At 42.3% G+C, this 19157-nt stretch overlaps 1 protein-coding gene across 1 annotated transcript in view; it reads right to left on the bottom strand.

Moving 5' to 3' along the window:
• WWC2 (WW and C2 domain containing 2) overlaps positions 1–19157 on the bottom strand; it is a 102912-nt gene that overhangs the window by 28365 nt on the left and 55390 nt on the right. Inside the window, exons 5-11 of the mRNA XM_075421817.1 lie at positions 18875–18954; positions 15369–15498; positions 14557–14703; positions 13513–13586; positions 9084–9326; positions 4189–4278; positions 1919–2532 (exon numbers count right to left, since the gene is read on the bottom strand). Of these exons, the coding sequence (XP_075277932.1) occupies positions 1919–2532; positions 4189–4278; positions 9084–9326; positions 13513–13586; positions 14557–14703; positions 15369–15498; positions 18875–18954 (1378 nt within the window). The remainder of the gene's footprint in view (positions 1–1918; positions 2533–4188; positions 4279–9083; positions 9327–13512; positions 13587–14556; positions 14704–15368; positions 15499–18874; positions 18955–19157) is intronic.

The following is a 19157-nucleotide window of genomic DNA, read 5'->3' as shown; positions in this document are numbered from 1 at the left end:
ATGAATTTATATTTTAAAACCATAACTACTTACAGACTTAAAAACCACTCTGACACTATCCAGAATAACAGGTCCTCAAATAAGCTCAAAAATGTTAGACAACCACATCATGTCTTTGAAAATAATGATCCAAAGACATAAATTGAAAAAAATTAATTCTGATTCCTCATAGCCCTATGTGTTCCCAAATTCCAAACCATCTTAAATTCATTTCTCAGACTAGAGGAGCTGCAGCCAGACTGCAAAGACAGACAGACTGAAAATCTTTGTTAATTTGGCAAGGATATGCTGCTAAAATACCAGCAGGAAAATTAATTATTTCTCTACCTTTTATAATACGGCTCTAAAGCAAAATAAGTACTATGTTCCATTATACTGAAAAAAACACAGGACAAAATGACTCCCTCCCCCTTAAATCCCCTTCTGTGTGCTTCCACTTTGCATTTCACAAGCTCAGACCATCAGGACATCAGACAGCTTTTCTCCTTTCTGCACAGCTGAACAGTGGGGACTCCCAGCCTGTACTTATACCACACATTTCTCTTCCGGAGCCACATTGCTCTGGTCAATACTGAAATTACTACAGTACTGCAGTAAGCTAATCTAATTAACCAACAGACATTTCAACAATTCCTTGAGAGACAGAGAGAGATATAAATAAAAGCAAATTATTTGTTAAAATATGTGCCTGTATCAATATGCCCAGGTACTTTTATTAAAAACTGGCAAACTCTAGGCAGAAGGGTTCAAGCCTGGCAACAAACCCAGACCATGTGCTCTCTAGAAGTAGGCTGTATTTATTCTCAGACACCCAAGCTCCTTCGCTGGCTGCTTCACCACCAACTCAGGCCCAGAAACACGGAGCTGGGAATGCTGGGTGCAGACCAGGGCTGCCAGCGCTCAGCACTCGTGGAAATCTGGCTCCCTCCGCTCTTCCTTGGGAAAACAGAGCCTCTGTGTAACGTGAACACACGAACGGTTTGCGAGATACTTAAAGACAGTGACACAGAAAGACACTAGAAAAAGTCGATAAAGGTGCAGAGAAAGCACAACAGACCGTCAACCCTAACAAAAGGCGGCAAAGTCAACGCTCTAAGACTGAGGACAAGCCATCAGTTCTTGGCAGCTGGGATTTTTGAAGGTCGGACTCTGCCAAAGGCTTTGACAATATAAGATGACTAAGTATGTCACGTGGCTTTCACTGCAGACCAGAATTGGAATTCATTCCACGTAATGCAACCACCTCCAAGTCAACGTTGACTAGCTACTAAGGATACCTTGACAACTCACAGGGTCATTCATCCCATCTTCCTTCAAGGGAAGGATGTTTTAGGATGAGATGACTCTTCCTTTTGGAAGCTGCCCACAGACTTCAGGGGGAGCCTAGACTCATTTAGGAGCTCTGTTTTAACTCGGATGGATGAAAAACTGAAAGCTACGAAATCCATGTTAAAAATGGGGAGACTCTCAGTGTAACTTACATGGCATGTGGTCATCTGTCTTTCTCAACTCACACACGAAAAATGAACTGCAGATCTTTCAGTGACGGTTACCAAAAACCAGCAGAGGGTATGTTTGCTCTGTCCCTGTACATCCTGACAATACCTAGGAACGCCATGCATCCTCCCTCTCTTCAAGATCCCGCTTCAGTTTTTTCTGTTACTTTTTCATGACAGAGTCTGAAATACTTTCCAAGATAGCTATCGAAAAATGTAGATGGAATCAGGGTGATCGTAGCTCTCTGCAGCCAAAACTGGCAGTCATGCAACGACCCTCAGAATTACTGACTGCCCACCACGGCAAAGTGTATGCTGATCGATACTCTTCGGTTACACGAGGCACCTCCCCATTGAAAAGCCAGCTGTTGGTTCAAAAATTTCATGTTACACGTACATTTGGCATTAGACTTTTTTATTACCTGAACTTCCTTCATGTAGAGAAGGCAGCGGCTGCCTAATGCCTTCATTAAGATCTTTAGCATCCGTAGGAATCTGAGATCCTGCTCCAGCTTCAGAGTCCAGTAATATTTGGTTCTCACAGAGACTAATGCCTGCAAAATCACCCGAAATGCCACAGTCTTCAAAGTCCGCAGTGAGGTGATGCAGGGGGGAATTCTGAGCTGACCCTGAAAAGGCAGCTTCTAAAACCAAAGGGGAGCCGGGGGGGGACAAGGAGGACAGTGAGGATCTGGAAGACAGGGACGTCACAGATTTGGGAGGTTCAGTCGATCTGGAATGGTCTGCAGCTGAAGGAGAGTCACTGTAACCCAGCCTCCCATGGGAACCCACCACTTCGTTTTCATGAATGGTAGTGATAGGCCCCGAAGGAATGTAACCGCTTTTTTCTTGCAATATGAAGTCAAGTTTATACTGATAGTCCAAATCCGGTATTTGATCGCCGTGGTTGTAGTAGAGATCGGTGGAGCTGAGCGAGTTCAGCGACCCTCTGCTCGACGTGTTGAGAGATCCGCGGCTGGATGCCAGAGATCCCAGGCTGCTCCCTGAAGACACAGACAGCGTACTCGCCGAGAGGCTGCGAAGGAAGCACAGACACGTACACTGGTGTCACTGAACAAAACCAGCACAAAGCGGGACACGGAGAGATGAGACTGACTGGAGCTGTCACGATTTACAACTGAATGCTGCTCGGGGCATTCTGTACCCGTACTCGGCTCAGATCCTGGGTGCCCAACCCGCAGGCTATCAGGGCAACTTATCCAGCCTGCGGCCCGCTGCCAAAGCCCCTTTTCTGCTGGAGAAGGCTGCAGTAACAGCCGCCCTCTCAGCCGCCACGTCCCCTCACAGACCTGCTCCGCTCCGGCGCGGGCGCTCGTGGGGTCAGTGGGGCAGGAGAGGGAGCCCGGGAAGGAGGTTGCGGCAGCAGAGACGCAGGAGGTTATCCCACCTCTAGGGCAACGTATGCAGCCTGCCCTCTGCCCAAGCACCCGGGGCACGTGGCAGCTAGGAGGAGACAACTCACAGCAGAACACTTCACAGCGCACACCCTACACACACAGTAAATCCAACGACATCGGCACGGCAAAGGCCGTAACGCGCAGTCTTCTCCTGTCAACGGCAGGAGGTAGGGAGCCCTGCCAGGCCAGAGAAACGGAGCGTCACTGCCCTGGCTCTGCTGGGAAAAAGCATCAGGAAAAATAATTCAAGGCAGCCCCTTCTAAACACTTCGAAGACATTTGCTGAACAGTAACAGAGCCATCAACTTTAAAAGTTCTGCCACTGGGCTAGAAAACGGCTTTGAACTGGATAAGGGGACTCCCAAAAGTCCAAACATACACAAGCACAAAATACTTTAGAAAATGATTTAAAAAACTCTTTCCCTACCTAATCACCAACGAAGGTGCAGTTTGTGGGATCTGGGTGAGACGTCTGAGAAGGCTTCGGGGGACTTTACTGCGGCCTTCCAGCACTTAAAGAGGGCTTCGTAAGAAAGGTGGGGACAGACTTTTTAGCAGGGTCTGTTGCGATAGGACAAGAAGTAATGGCTTTACACTAAAAGAGGGCAGATTTAGACTGGATATAAGGAAGAAATTCTTTACTACGAGGGTGGTGAAACACCAGTTGCCCAGAGAGGTGGTCGATGCCCCATCCCTGGGAACATTCCAGGCCAGGTTGGACGGGGCTCTGAGCACCCTGGTCCGATTGAAGCTGTCCCTGCTCACTGCAGGGGGGTTGGACTAGATGACCTCAAAGGTCCCTTCCAACCCAAAGCGTCCAATGATTCAATGATTTACAGGCATACACGTACTCATTAAGCCTCTCCAGTTATTACACAGAATAAAAGCTACAGTTCAAACAACTCATCTAACAACTCTGAGAACCCATTTGGTCTCCTCAATAACAGGATTTTTAAGATATGACCAATTAGAGAATTTCCGATTTATTTATTTATAATGAAGCAAAATAACGTCTGCCTGTTTAATTATGGAAGCTGCGCGAAAAATCCCTTCAATCCTGTCTTGAGTGCTTACTGAAATTATAAAGGTACGCCAGGTTTGCATGGCGGCAAAGTGCTTGAAGCTACTAATTACACTTGAATTTTCTTACTTAAGTATTAAACAAATCTTGTTCAGCTTCCAGCTAAGAGGAAAACCTAAGAACGAAGTTGAGGCATCGAGGTCCACTAGGTATTTGCTGGAAATGGGTTTTACATTACGCAGCACAGTCTCACCTCCGAAGCTGTGAATGCAAATACGTAGTTAACTTCGTAGTTTCTTCAAGTTTCTGTACCAACTCTTTTCTTCTCTCCTCCAATTTCAATCTGGAAAGAGAGGTACATATAAGTATAGGAAAGCATTACAAAAATAATCCGGAGGCAAAATACTTTATAGATAAGACAGAAACAAAGGGAGGATCCCTCATATTTCCATCTGGTTGCCAACTATTAAAATTCAAGAGACCGTGTTCGCTCTCAGCCCTATCGCAAAGCCCTAACCACTTCAGCAGAGTGACTGCACCTGCAGAACACCAAGCACTGTAGCAAACCTGCTGCGTGTGCAAGCAAGCAGAAGGTTGGTACACTCACAGCGCACCACGGGGAACGTGCGCCCAACAAAAGAGTAACCGATGAGCACCGGGAAAATAGCTGCAACTTCAGGAAAAGAAGACCTGTACTAAAACAGTTTAAGAAGCCATGCTGTATACAGTCTCAGAAAAAAAACACAAAAGAACACTAATACCAGTATTAGTTCTGATAATGCAAGAACTTGGGCTTGTACTGCAGGAATTTTAAAATTAAAGCAGTCCCTTTGATTCCAGAGTCTTCGTCTAGAGTCTAAGCACAGTAAATCAAAGCAGCATTCAAACGCAAGGTTCTGAGATGATGGACCATATTTACGAGTCCTTGGTAAAGATTTCTTGATCCCCAGCAGCTTTGTCATCACCTCAGAGCCGCACAGTGTTGTAATGCTTATTATCAAGGTCCACCTTTACGAAAAAGCAGATTTATTGCCTCCTGCACTGTTATCCAGCATAGCTCTAAAACCACAAATGGGGAAACTCTCCCATTCCTTTTGGCTAGCTGGTAGCAGAAAGGATTCACTAACCCTTACAGTGATTTTTTCCTTTTATAATTCCCTTTTATCACTCCATTTACAACACCACATAAATTGCTTTCCCTCAGTGGATTCAGCTAAAACCCTTCTGTAGTTGTGGATTAGTATATTCTCCTCTAGCTCTTGCTCAGTCAACTGATACATGTCACAAGTTCTCAAGCAACTAATCTGAGAGACAAGAAATTACCTCCCATCCTTTAAAAAAAAAAAGGGGAGGGGGGTTGATGTTCATTCTCAGGCCTTTCTGGCATCTCAAGGATGTATAAATTAAAATTCAAATGCAGAGAACACTTCAAAGAACAAAACCCCAAAATCAACCATCGCTTTCTTATGCAAACAGAATGAAATACTTGAGACTTCCCAGAATCCACCCTCTTTGAGTGTCAGATACCAGCAAAAAGACATTAAGTCCTCAATTCAGCAAAGCATGAAAAGCACTTGCTTACACCCATGCTTATTCAGCGAGCAAATCTGGGTTATGCAAAGGTGAATAAGTTACCCCGAGGTCAGCCAGGGTGCGAGCTTCCACTCCGCTGCCCGCGCTGCGCCGGCTCCTACACCGCAATAACGTGTTCATCTGCCAGGACTGTGAAAAGCATCCACAGTATTGCATTCCTCGCTCAGGAAGACGGACACTCGGGTTTCCAAACCAAGAATTCTGCTCATCTATGAGCTCAGGCTCTCTTTCCTACCATTTTACTGTTACCAATGCCTCCTGCCTACTTTTGAAGCCCCATCTGTCCGGCTTTTCCCAAGCCAGAGTGCTCTTTGCTAACTCTTTTGTGGCTTTTTAATAGTGAACTATCATTTTATCTTCAAGAAAGAGGTGCAAAAATTGCTGTATGTGTTCAACTCCTAATGACAAAAAGGAAGAAAGACAATTAAAAGCTTAGGAACTTCTCTGACTAGAGTCCTCAAAACAGGCACCTATAGCTGTTCCACTGAATTTGTACTATTAAACTACAAGGTTTGTTTGTCTTTTTTTCCTCCAAAGCACAAGCCAAAAGTTTATTTTCCTTTATTATCTTAAGTAGGCTGACAAAATGTAATTTATCCCATATAATTTAGCTCCAGAAACAAAAATTCTTTCCTGGATGTAATTTGATCTACTAGTAACACCTGCAGGTAAATTTCAGAAAGACGCTAGTGACAAGTCAAAAAACCACAAGTCAGAGGATGAAAACAACTCTTGGAAGTTCCCAGACACGTGGGAAATAACTTTACTATCTCACAAAAAATTGAGATTCAAGGAATTTTTTTTCATTCTACATCAGGACAAACAAAACCCCAAAACTTTCAAACAATGAACCTTGCTTCTCTGTAGCATGAACAGGAACTTTAACGTCCCCAAAGCCTACATAAACACCTAAGCACCCATCGTGTTCTCTATTCTGACGTGGGCCTCTCAGCCTCTCCTGCCTGCACCCCTCCATCTGAATTCACCTAGCACTCGTGGCAGGAGGGACCTGAGTGTTGGTCACACATCTTTCTCCAATTTTTCATCTTAAATTGTAACAATGCTGAGGGGGGCACAGAATCTTCAAAGAATACGTTAAAAGTTAAAGGCCACACACCCCACCTTTCAGCGCAGGCGTGTTTGTTTCAGACAGGCACAAGAGCAGGGGCCAGTTTTGCCGGCAACAGCACAATTAAGTAGTTAAATCGTGCATCTGCTTCAACGCCTGTGATTTTACCACGGACTAAAGCTGTAAGGGAATCTCCCTGACATGAGTGCAGAGGTAAGAAAGCAGCAAATAGTTCTCAGCAGTTCCGCAACCCAGTTATTCCTGTAGAGTTGCTGGCAGGCTTCTTAGAGCGGTCACAGTACGCCCTGTTTCTGCTTTTTTTGAATCTGATACGCTATGATTTATACCCTCCTTCTGTAAATTGATTCCAAGTGCATCTACTAGTGGGAATTTCAGCATCCTACTCCAAAATAACGCAGGGCTATGCTATAATATTTTTGTTTTGAGTCAGAGCAAGTCTTCTGTTTCTTCCCCCTTTAGAAAGAACTAAAAAAAACCCCAAAACCCAAAACCAAACCAAACCACCCTCATCACATCAAGCTCTGACACAACCCATAGCTGCTCACGCTGTTGCTTCGTTATCAGTACCTGTGAAAACATGGGAAACCTAAGGCATTCATGAAACTCCATGAAAGAAAATACGAATGCAAGAACAGTGCAGCACTTCGAAGCTGGTGTGGCTCCTCCACGGACAGCGGAGAGAAGAATCTTCCTCACCTCCAAGAAACAAAATGCTGATGGTTGACCTGATACAATTACATGTATCCTTTTCTCAGCATTTCAAGAAAAGTTTCACCATCTGAATCCTTCCCCAAAATGAAGATTTTCTTTAAGTTTATAGCAGACACACCAGAAATAATCATCAAAATAGCCTGGTGTGAAAGAATTGAAAGAATTTATGTGCTCTGAAGTCACCAAGGGAGGCAGTTTTAATATCACAGACAGTTGCAGGTAGAAATTCACTAGAATAGGAAAAAAAGCAACTTGGAAGCCACCATAAACGCTACCACAGCCAGCAGCATACGACAGTAAATCCTACAGTAACCTCAGAAAAAAATTCCACATTTTCAGGAATAAAAATCAAAAGCAGAAAATTTTCAAAAAAATAGAGGGAAAAAATTACGCTTGAACAACTACTTCTGTCACTACACATGGAAAAAACCCTGCCATTTTGTTTCTTCTTGACAGTGGGAGACAATTCTACCTGCCCTTGGTACTCCAAGATTGACCTGTGACATGCCCAGGAAAACGGCCGGGTGCAGAACCGGCACTGAACAAACCAACCCAAAACAGAAGGCTGAGAAAGCAGCTACCTATTTACCGCATGAGTCAAGATACAGCTATTACTTACAACAGCATATTATCAAAGTCTTAGATTCAAATTATTTGTTTGTGAATGTGATTTTATTCTTGACCCCTTAATTCTGCTTTTATTACGGGGAGTCAGCAAGCAACGGGTCCGTGGTACTCTGGATGCTGCTAACAGACAGGTAACTTCTCCTGTAAAAACACAGCTCCAGCAGCACATCACTCTTCTTCTACAACACGTCTGGATTATCAATGGAATGAACTTTAAACTATTCTAACGTGTACCACCAATATGTTTAAGAATCATGCCTAATACACACATATGTACGTTATAAACAAAAAATTTCCTCACTGCTCAGCTACAGTTTAGGACCCAGCTTCCAAAGCCACTAACAGGAATTTCGCCGTTCAGTGAAACTGGAACCACAGCAGGTGTTTCCTAGCAGAGGGAAGTAGGAAAGGCTTACAATGCTGATTGTAGTACTTCCGTAAGGCATACTACACTGATACACCCCACGATATTCTGTGTTTATTGCATTCTGTGTGTGCTAGAGGTGCCCATAAATTTATTTCCACTTAACAGCTGATGAGGAGTCCATTTGTGACAGTCACTTTGATTTTCTCAGACTCTGAATCTGGCTAAAACAATTTATTGTGGGAGTTGCTTCGGCGACCAGTGAGGTAGCAGCAAGTTAGGGAAGTTTTGCAGCAATTTTACTTCTCTGAGCTTCCCTCCCCCTCACTTTTTGTTGCATTTTTGTATGTAACAAAACTCACAATGAAAGGCTTCAGATGTTGCAACAATCAAGATAATCTTTGTAACCCGAGTTCAAATAGTTTACAGCTATTATCAGAAGCGAGTGAATGATGTCCTGCCCTCCTGCTGGTATGTTGACATTCCTCAGTTATTTAACATCTGTCACAGGCATTTTCACGCTGGTAACAAACGCAGAGCAACCAATATTGCAGAGCACATACAGGGTGTTCGCATTCTCTCGCAGTACAGAAGACTTCTTTGTGTTTCTGCCCAGTGGGCTAATAACAAATTTAATTAAGATCTACACAGAACAGTTACTGAAGGAAAACAGCCCATCAAGGCATAGTTCGGGGTCTGTAATGAGTACAAAGGCGAGATCGCAGAAGGCAGCGTTTAGTATCAGCCAAAGACCACCTCTTACCTTTCAGCAAGTGCTTGACTGGGTGTGCTTCTCACCGACAGCAGTTCTTCTTCAAGCCTCTTCCTTTCTGCTTCTAGCTGCTCTAGCTCATCTTGAGTACGCTTGCGTGGTGTAATGAACTGGAGCTCCTTTAAAAGCTCTTCTTTTTCATTGATTAACATCAGTTTTTCCTTTTCCACATCCAGCGCCCCAGGCCAGGCTTCGCTATCCAGCTTAGAGAGTTCAATCTTCAAGTTGGCCATGCTAAAATAAATCACAGCAGATTTGTCTGAGCCCAGCACAGCACACAAATCCCAGGACAGTGAGAAATGGTACCACACTTTGAAAGGTATCAGGATATAACAACATTTTCTACTCAAAGCCATACTTTTAACTGGTTTTGCTTCACAAGAATGCAGACTGCTCAAAAAAAGCAAGCCACCTATCCAGGGTGACAGCAATACGCGTATGCATTAAAAATGAGCTGCTCCAATGGCAAGCTGAAGTCACAACATTAATAAAAGCTTTATCGACACCGGTCTGTCTGGTAACACAGCAGTGGGACTATGCTTCACTCGTTGAGGAGTACGATGGATTTCCCCGAAGCTGCTGGTGGCTGACCGCTCCTCAGAAGCGGCAATGGCCATGGCAGAAGAACACGCACCACAGCAAGGCGCTCAGTTCGGCGGCACGCAGGTGTGCAAATATTACAAGGCAAAAGCACTGCTCTTCCATGTGGTTAAAACAAAAGGAAACAGGACAGCGGCTACCTGAAGAGAAGGGAGATTATCAACTCAGAAGTTTGAGGCTTCTCAACTGCTGTTCCTGTTGCAGATGTCGAATCACAGAGTTAAGGCACTCGGGACTTGGTTATTCAAACATACTGCACAGACACACGCGTACAACGGGAGCAGAAATTTCCCTACACTATTATCAGACTATAGCTCAGTCCTTATCCAGACAGGTTATTTCCAGTGTTCAGTCTCCGTAATCGTTCTGTCTACGCGCTCACCAGCACAGCTTAACAAGTGCAGGTCTTGCAATGAAGACTCACTGTCCACTGGGAAAGCCTCAAAATTCCCGTTACAGGTGCCGCGTACTTAATAAGAAGATAACTCTCGGTCACTTCCAGCCTTAGCCACACCTGAACCAGCTGCACAGCTAAAGATACGGCAGCTCTGAACTATGTAACAGCTCCGAGCCTTCTGCATCTCTTTCTCGTAGCGTGGGAAGAAGGCAGAGAAAGTGTAAGTCAAAACAGAAAGATGTTCCCATACAATCTCGGGTAAGAGGAACTGATCTGTTACTTCTATTTATTTGTAGCTGCCATAGTTAGGTACACTGAAGTTAGCTGAACAGCTGATAACAAATCTGTACAACTTCAATGTTACCAGGCCCTACCTAAGGTAATGACCCACGCCAGACTTCATCAATACACAGAGATAATTTGGTATGTGTCATCTTTCTGTAGTTCTGACAGATTTCTGGGAAAACGTTTCTCCTCTTTCCCATTTGTTTTCTGTGATTAACAAAACTAATAATACCATGCTTATTTTGCATCTCTGGTATTAATTTTACAGTACATTAAATCATTTATTTATGGTTAAAGCTAAGAATGGTTAATGTTGAATCTAACTATCCCGTTGCTTATACTTAGAAGCTTAAGGGGAACTCCCTCCCCCCTTTCTTTTTCTGTAGGTAACACTTCCTCCTCATCTGCACCTCAGTGAAAAAATAGCAGCTTAAAAAATGAAAACAAGCCATACTCCCACCAAACCCCTGCCAGTTTGCCTAAAGGGTATTTTCACAGAAAAAAATCCAAAATAAAAAATATTATCAGCAGTGAAATTAAACGAAGCATTTCAATGTATTTTGTAGCTGTTACGTATATCATTTATATTCAACAGTCCTTTAGAGGAGCAGCGCTCAGGGGGAAAACAACCGGATAATTTCAGATGGATAATGAAACGCTGAGACTTTCATCTCCAGGTCAGTGGTTCCAGCTGACCTTGTTCTGAAAGTAGCTGCTGCTGACAGCTGTTTGATGGCTTACGGGACGAGATGGTGGTCTCCAAACAGTTCTTTTGCTCCCCCTGCTACAGAAAAGTCTCTGCTGCCATAACTGACACTCTTTTCAGCTGCCTCATCAGACAGGCAAAGGACTAAATGGATATGAAAACTGAACTGGTCTCACGCTTTTGAGGAAGTCCTTGCTCAACAGGTCAACGAGGAGTATTAGCCAGACCTTCACCACATCAGGACAGGACTGTCAGCACGCTACACCAGATCCTTCTGAACAACAATTGCAACCGAATTCAGCACGGTTGACACCAACATTCCACCTCTTCAAGACATTTTGCTGGCTAAGCGACAGAAAATACGCAACATACAAGATTATTCGGTAATTTTCAAGTAGAGTTCAATTAAGATGAACCTCTCTTTCTCTTAGTTATTTTAACACAAAACAACTAAGAATTTGCACATTTAATATTTCAAAAAAGGTGGTCAATACTTCTTAAATTATAGCGAATATTGCAACGGTCATAATAATTAGGAGGAACATAATTAAGTGCTGAACTTTATGTGCAAACTGATACGTATCTTCATTATTCCAAGATCTGTACAGTTCATTAAGTTCATCCTGTATTCACTAATAAAACCAGTATGTGCAAACTCTTTAAAGACTTCTGATTGTCTTATTTAAAACTGAAAAGAGTGTTCATTACTGGGCAGTTCTCAGACAAAACTGAATAAAGATACCATTTAAAAGCAGATAATTTAACCTTGAAGAACATTAAGGTTATATAGAACAAATACCTAGTTACGCAAAGGTAAATACATGAGCTACTGAGATTTCGACCCGCATTCTTGGCTGATTTGTGAGAAAGTGAGATCTTGTGCTGCAGTACTCCATACTCTGAACACTGTACTTTTTTTCCTTTTTCTCTGTGCCCCCTCCCCCTTTTTTTTTTAAAGGTAGAAGTGATAAACTGACCTACTACCAGGAATTTTTTTGTTCCTACAAAAGAGAGATAAAACACAATGATGGGACTTCTTGGCATCAAAAACAGAGCATGATCTGTTTCGGGATCAGTTACGCCTGAGAAAAAAATGCCACCTAGCTGCATCTAAAACACCGCCTGACAATCGATATTCTGTACATGACGATTCTTAGCCAAAAATCACATATGCTCAATACTGAGCAAACACAACAGCCTTAGTGCTCTTTGTTGAACGCACTGATCATATAATAAAGTTGTATGATCTGTAATGAGGATATAAAGCATTACTGTTGTTACCGGCAAGGATGGTAGGTAGCTACTGCTCTGTATGAGGAGGGTATATGCTTGAAAGTAGGCAAAAAAAATGTTGGTTGCGCAGCCTCCTGCCTTTAGAACATAAAAACTAACTACGCCTTTACTTTGCACTTAGAAGCTGCAGATTTCATTTTCTAGCTTTCTAATTGACCATGCCATAGTATTCCAACTGAAATAATACTTAAATCTGAGATTAAATGGCATTTTAGGCACAGTTTTCATCTGGGGAAAAGTGCTACTTTAATTTTATTGCCTTGTTTAGTTCTTTTTGGCAAAAAAGGAACTTTTCAGATTTCTATTCCTCTTAAATTACAAAGGACCTCCATAACAAAAACTATAAGGTTGCTGGACAGCTGACAACTAATTTTGTGAAAAGTATTAGAAAATAATACAACATAATAAAGACATTATTAATGGAGAGATATCCCCCACACACCTTTTTTTTTCTAAATAGTAAATCTTCCCCCAGTATTATGCAGCAATTCTAGTGCCCCAGAAGACAATGCCACTCTAACCACAAACGTTCTGATTGCTGATGCCCATTCTTCAGTGCTGTGGCAGTTCATCAAAACGGCGCTGCCTTCCTGAGCAACCACTGCAGAACTTTCTTTGAAAGGCATTCCACATTCACCAGGGCAGCAGTTCTTGATTTCTTTTCTCCTCAGGTTAAATTCATTAAACAAAAAAACCAACCCCACAGTGATAACAAGTGTTTAAATCATGCAGAGTCCCAGGGAAAAAAAAAATAATTAAGCCCACTAAATCTGCACTGGAAGTCTGAAGCAACTCTAAAACTGAAGAGCCTTCAGTGGCATAGTAAACCGGAGTGATGATCCCACAGGAGGATATGACGGACATAAATAGCCTGGCAACTCCTTTCAGCGGAAAGCCAGCTCACTCTATTCCCCTAATCCTGCAACTGCCATTACTTTGTCGTTGTCTGCATTTTCTTTCTTAACACATTCAGCTTGGCATCAGATGTAAAACCGACTGCTCCCGGAACTCTGCCTGGATTGTGACGGAGCGGCAGCGCTGCGCCCCGAGCGCTGTCCACTCGACGTCACGGCTGCCACAGAGCTCGGGCACCAGCCCGACCCAACACTGTAACGCAACGAAGCCACTAACCCGGTTACCTTCTTTTGGCCTCTTCATATTGAAGGCTCAGTCTGACCTTCTCTGCTAAAATGGATCTACTTCTTGCTCCAGCCTGTGGGGGAAAAAACCCAAACCAACAAACATGAGCCTTATTACGGTGTAAAGCTGTTCAATTAACCAACAAAACCTATGCACAGGCCACAAAAATTACGACTTAAAACAACAAACCCACAGCCTCCTGCAGCCACACACTTGCTGTTAAATGCCTGGTTCAGCATCTACTCAGATGTACCAAAACAGTGCTGTTTTCTGCTGATCCAGTGCAACTGTTTTTAACTACTGTACTCCCAACTGTCCGTACTTCACCCAAGTAAAGCAAGAGCATTTTCAAAGAAGTCTTGCAGTGATTGCACCCAAAATTTTGATCTCCTCCTTTGAACTCAGCTGAACCCAGAATTGTAGAACTAAGTCAGTACATTTCCAAGTAAGACTTCAACAAATTTGCTACAAAGCTTAGCTCTTTGTTTGGAAAACCTTCTACAGTCTCTTCCTTTTAAACTTTGCTCACAGAACTTCAAAGAAAGTACCAAAATTAAGCACAGCTTTCTGTGTTTGTAAATACATTGTCAGTGAAACAGAGGTTTTAATGAATCACTGAACAAGTAGTTCCACTAACAGCTTTTCAGCTGCGTGAAATGAAACTGCACATTTAAATTCTGAGGTGTTCCTTCTGAAAATTAAAAACTACTTCATATTGAATTAAGTCTGTAAAGTGAAACGTATCCTATAGACAGGTTCGAAAAATACTATCTATTTATGCTGATCTTCACTGTACTGGAACTATTTGATTAAATCAGATTGTCATAAACGCTTCACGCCAAACATGTAAAATTCATCTGAATCTTGATTTAAAATTTAAGGGGGAAAAAAAAAAATCAGATTAACTGCTTCTAAGTAATTCTCTCAAACATGCGTATGTATACCTATCAGCAACAGTAAACAACCATTTCATTCTAATTCCATTAACTGCAGCATTCTGATTCAATTTCTCTTTACATCTGACAAAATGGAAAAAAGCTCACCTCACCAGAAATGTCAGTCTGAGACCCTGTATCCAGAGTTTGTCTAGAAAAACACAGCTGGGAGTTTACAGAGCTGGAATTCAAGTCTGGTTCAGATGTCCCAACAGTCTGCTCAAGGTTGAATTTCTCTCTCAGCTTTGCAAGACTCTGTCCAGGAAACAGAGAAGGAGGTGGTATTCCTTTGTATTTTACCATGTTTATACCAGTTTATCTCCAAAAGGTGTTTACATAAAGGACTCAATATAAAAATTCTGGGTTTATTTCATACGAAGCAAACTATCTTTTTAATCAAACAGTTGGCAGACGACACTAAGGGTGACCAACATCTGTGACAATGTAAAAACTACTCTTGTGGTTTTGTGTCTCGTGGTTTTTTGCTGGGGTTTTTTTGTGTTTTTTTTTATTTTTTTAAATTTGTCATCCAATTAAATATTCGGCTGATTAAAAAGAAGATCTGCTTTCAGAAATAAAAATAGAGCAATTTAGATATAGAAAATGGCCATGCATCTCCAAAACAGACCTCTCAGTTTTGTTCACTTAGTATTTTAAACTGTGGTTTAGAGGTAACATATGCTTTGTACCTTACATACAAGTTCAGCAATCTATATTCTCTGACTGACATAGAGTGGCTTTTTGAACTAGGAACATCACAGGCTTCAGCTTCTGCATCTGAAAATTGATTTTAATACTAGTTTGGCTCAAGTAATTCTGAAAATCCCTTAAAAAGTATAAAATGCTAAGTACTTCTCATCAGGAAAGTAAGTCTTGTTAAAACAAATCCACACAAAACTTCTGTCAACTGTTCAAAATACCTTCATTAAATCTTGTTTTTCTCTCTCCCCTGAACTTATCGCCTTTCTGATGGACTTCAGTTCACTCAGGATGGCTTTGGCCTCACACAGTTCATACCCGCTCTGGCTTCCAGACATTTTTTGGTCAATTCTGTAGAAAGAGAGAATATTAATAGCAGATACAGAGAATAATGCTAACCTCTCTGCTGTTCTGCTTCAGGCAGAAGCATCGTTAAGAGAATAGAAGGGAAGGAGGTAAGAGACAGCATTTCCTGTCACAGACATGCAAAAGGACATTGAAGTCTCCATTAAAATGATTCCTACTTAATCCTTGGTAAAAATGTCAAGCTGAGGAAGACGTACACAGTGTCCAGTGAATGACTTTTGCTGACATGAGGAAATGCCATGGAAAAATACTTCTGTTGGCTTTAAAACCACCTCAGCTAAGCTCCTGGGGCCTTACCAAAGGCAGAGACTCCACAAGCAATTTTAGCGGATCCAGACTTCAAGACATCAGTGGCCCACAGCACCGAAGACCCCTACGCATGCTGCCAGGAGCGCAGCATTACTGCTGACAACACTGTCAAAATTCCCGTCCCCACCATAACTCTCCGCACCACAGAAGCAGCTTTTGGGTACATCCTTCATGCTATTAACTGACTGTGATCTTTAGAGAAGCAGAATGTCAATTCTATTCGCTATTAGCGGTGTTCCTCTACCCAGCCCCGCATCGTGACATGGGCAGACAGAGGCAGGCTTCTCGGTGCTGATCAGCCTCGCAGAGAAGGAGCCGTTCATGTCTCCGCTTCCCTCCTGCTCACCCTAATCCTAGGCGTTAACCGTCTGGCACCGCCGTTCTGCTCAGCCAGTCGCCAGGCTCTCTCTGTTCACAAAATCTCTGGGTCATTAACACCGTGTGCCGTACATCCGACAATTCACTAACTTCTTGGACAAGCAATGATTTTAAAACCTGTAACTTGAAAATAACAAAATAGCCAGCCCCTAAACTTAGAGATGGAAAGGTACTTCATTTTAGTATGTCCGCATTTACTTCAAGAAGTACAGTTTGTAAACACATCTCTCTGATCTCCAGTGTAACTGCGTATTTCATAGCATCAGAAATGACTGCAGCTGTGCTTCACAAAATTAAAGCCAACAGCCACCTTCACAGAAGTCAAGCATTCAGCAGAGAATACAGTCTTTTTTTATTGCAGTTGGTTTGTTTTTATCATCATCTGTCATCTTTGCTGGAAGACATTAACCTTGTGAGTGGGGAATGAACAAACATTTTAGTGACCAGAACCGATCTCCAGCACCCGCTGCAAGAACGGCAACTTGCACAAAACACCTGTAACTATTCTATTTTTCTTCCAGTTTTGTGCACAAAGATATCAAGTTTCTGAGGCAGCCTTTAAAGCTGTGAGCATGTCTGTTTTCCATTCTCCACATTTCAGTTTTTGTGCAAACTTGAACGGCATTTGTGTAAGAAAATTGCCTGTGTGACTCAGCACTCAGATATATTTGTTTCACCTTGAAAGTTCCTCGGACTCTTTCACAGGTAGGCACTTACCGTCTGACAACACTCAATTTTTGGGAACTCACCAGGCTGCTAAGGTCAAACAGACACAGGATAAGCCAACAATTGGAATCACGAACGAACAGTCGGGTAATACACCGCATGCTGCCTAGAAATATGATGTGCCACCTTCAAATCACGACTGCTTTATTCTGTACGTAATTAAGATGAACAAGAAGGCTCTCTGACGTATAGATATTCCATCTTCCTGTTTCAAATTAATGGGATTAGTCCTGTTTGAAAGTGGCTGACTGAATTTTAAAAACAAGCGTCCATTGTGTTTCTGTGGAATGCTGCTGACAGTTTCTGAAACATGCTTTGGATTCCTATCAAAATGGCTTGTGAGCAAGCTGCTTTAAAACAATACCTCATTGTTGAATTAATATAATAAAACCAGCATGATTGGCTAACCTTTAATCCTGGGACAGCAGCGTGAGTTTTTATTACCTTAAGCTTTAGAATCAATACATCTTTCTTCTTCTAAATTTTGCTTCAAATGAAATCTGATTTATGGTTAAATAAATTCAATCTACTATCCTTTCCTCCCTTCGCTCCTCACTAGTATTTACATATTTTAATAACAAACAAATCTTGCATTTCTGTTTCAGTCAAAGTGAAGAAGGATAGAGACTTGACTGGCATCCTCTTAAGGTGCTGAGGGTTTTCAGCTCCCAAATGACTTCAAACTCTTCATACCAGAAAAACATTTTTCATCCATTTTGACATGTCTGTAATTATGATTGGCCTTTTCTGCACCAGATTTTTTTTTTCCCACTTAAAAAACATCCTACTGTATAGAACTGATCTATCAAAATACACGGGCAACAGCCTAGAAGATGTCTTGGTTCAAACTGGGACCTGAACTCCAGTCTCTCAGCTCCAAACATAGCTGGTCCGTCACCCTTTGCAAATCACTTCTCTGCACTTCAGTACTCCACCTGGAAGGTGGAAATGCTCTTCCCTTCTCCCACCTTTTGTCCAGCTTCCCTATATATCCTGCAAGCTCTCCAGGATAGAGACTATCCCTATCTGACAGTACACTGCCGTACACAGGTGGTCCTGAGAAAAAAGGTAAATGAATCCACGAAATATTACATTAACGCTGCAACATCGCTTCTGCTACTGGAAGAAGTGTACTAAGGGCACACAGCTCAGCGTTCTGCTGCGTGAATATATCCTTAACGTATAGGTATGTATCACAATATGGAAAAAAACCAGCATTAATAAATTTCTCTTCACATTAGTCAAGAAAACATGCTTGTTAGCACATTTTCCTCTGCAGAAGGTTCTGTGTGGTGACAGTTCCAGTAATGTTTAATATTTTAGGGTCCAACTTTGTAAGTCAGGAGCAGCAGGGAGTGCTCAGGCTGAAAAAATTCATCCCCCAATAATCCAGCTGGATAAATACCCAGAATGCTCACCCAGTTCAGCATCGGCCCTTTGGACACCAGGCACCCCAGCAACTGGAACAAAGAAAGTCAGGTCTCTCATCTTCAAACTGTGACTCATTTCAAACCCTGCACAGTTGTGCACCATTTACACCTCCGAGAACAGCACCCTCCTTTCTCTCTTTTGAGCTCAGAGGTAAGGAAGGAGGAAAGACAGACCTAATAACCCTTTCAAATTTTTAATTATTTTTTTTTAAACTGAACAAGCAAAGCAGCTAAATTCTTCCTGGGGACCCTTAACCACTGCCCTTCTTTCTGTCTCTTTGCAATACAAGCTACCCTATGGAGAAAAAAAATAGGAGGGGGAACAGATTTCTCTTGTTAACACTTGCACAATAGGTTTGCCATTTCTACAGATCTCCTGCTTCCCAACTATAACAGAAAGCGTTATTAGATTCTCATTTTTCCCCCCGAATAATTCTCTCACATAAGATGGATTCCATCCCGTGCCAAAAAAAGAAATCAGGTGACTGAATTAAGTTGGTTTCAGCTCTTTTACTCACTGTTGCAATGTTTCAAAGCCCTGTTCCTTGTACAGCAGCTCTTGCTTCATCTGAGAGAGTTCCCTCTTCAGCTTCTTAACCTTGTGTGTTAAATCAAAGCAAGAGTTAGAAAATTCCTCTTGTTAAACGGCGTAACACATGGCTTTGAACAATTAATGTATTCTCTACATCAGAAGAGACAAAAAAAAGAGAGTAAATTGCTCTACTGACACATATTAAAAACAAAAGGATCTGTTCTCTTCCTGCTGTCTACGGGCAACATGCTTCAGTATTAAAGGGATAC

This window comes from Opisthocomus hoazin, chromosome 5, assembly GCF_030867145.1.
Source record: "Opisthocomus hoazin isolate bOpiHoa1 chromosome 5, bOpiHoa1.hap1, whole genome shotgun sequence".
Classification (NCBI taxonomy): Eukaryota; Metazoa; Chordata; class Aves; order Opisthocomiformes; family Opisthocomidae; genus Opisthocomus; species Opisthocomus hoazin.
The sequence above is the reverse complement of the archived record's forward strand: the minus strand, read 5'-3'. Positions and strand labels throughout refer to the sequence as shown.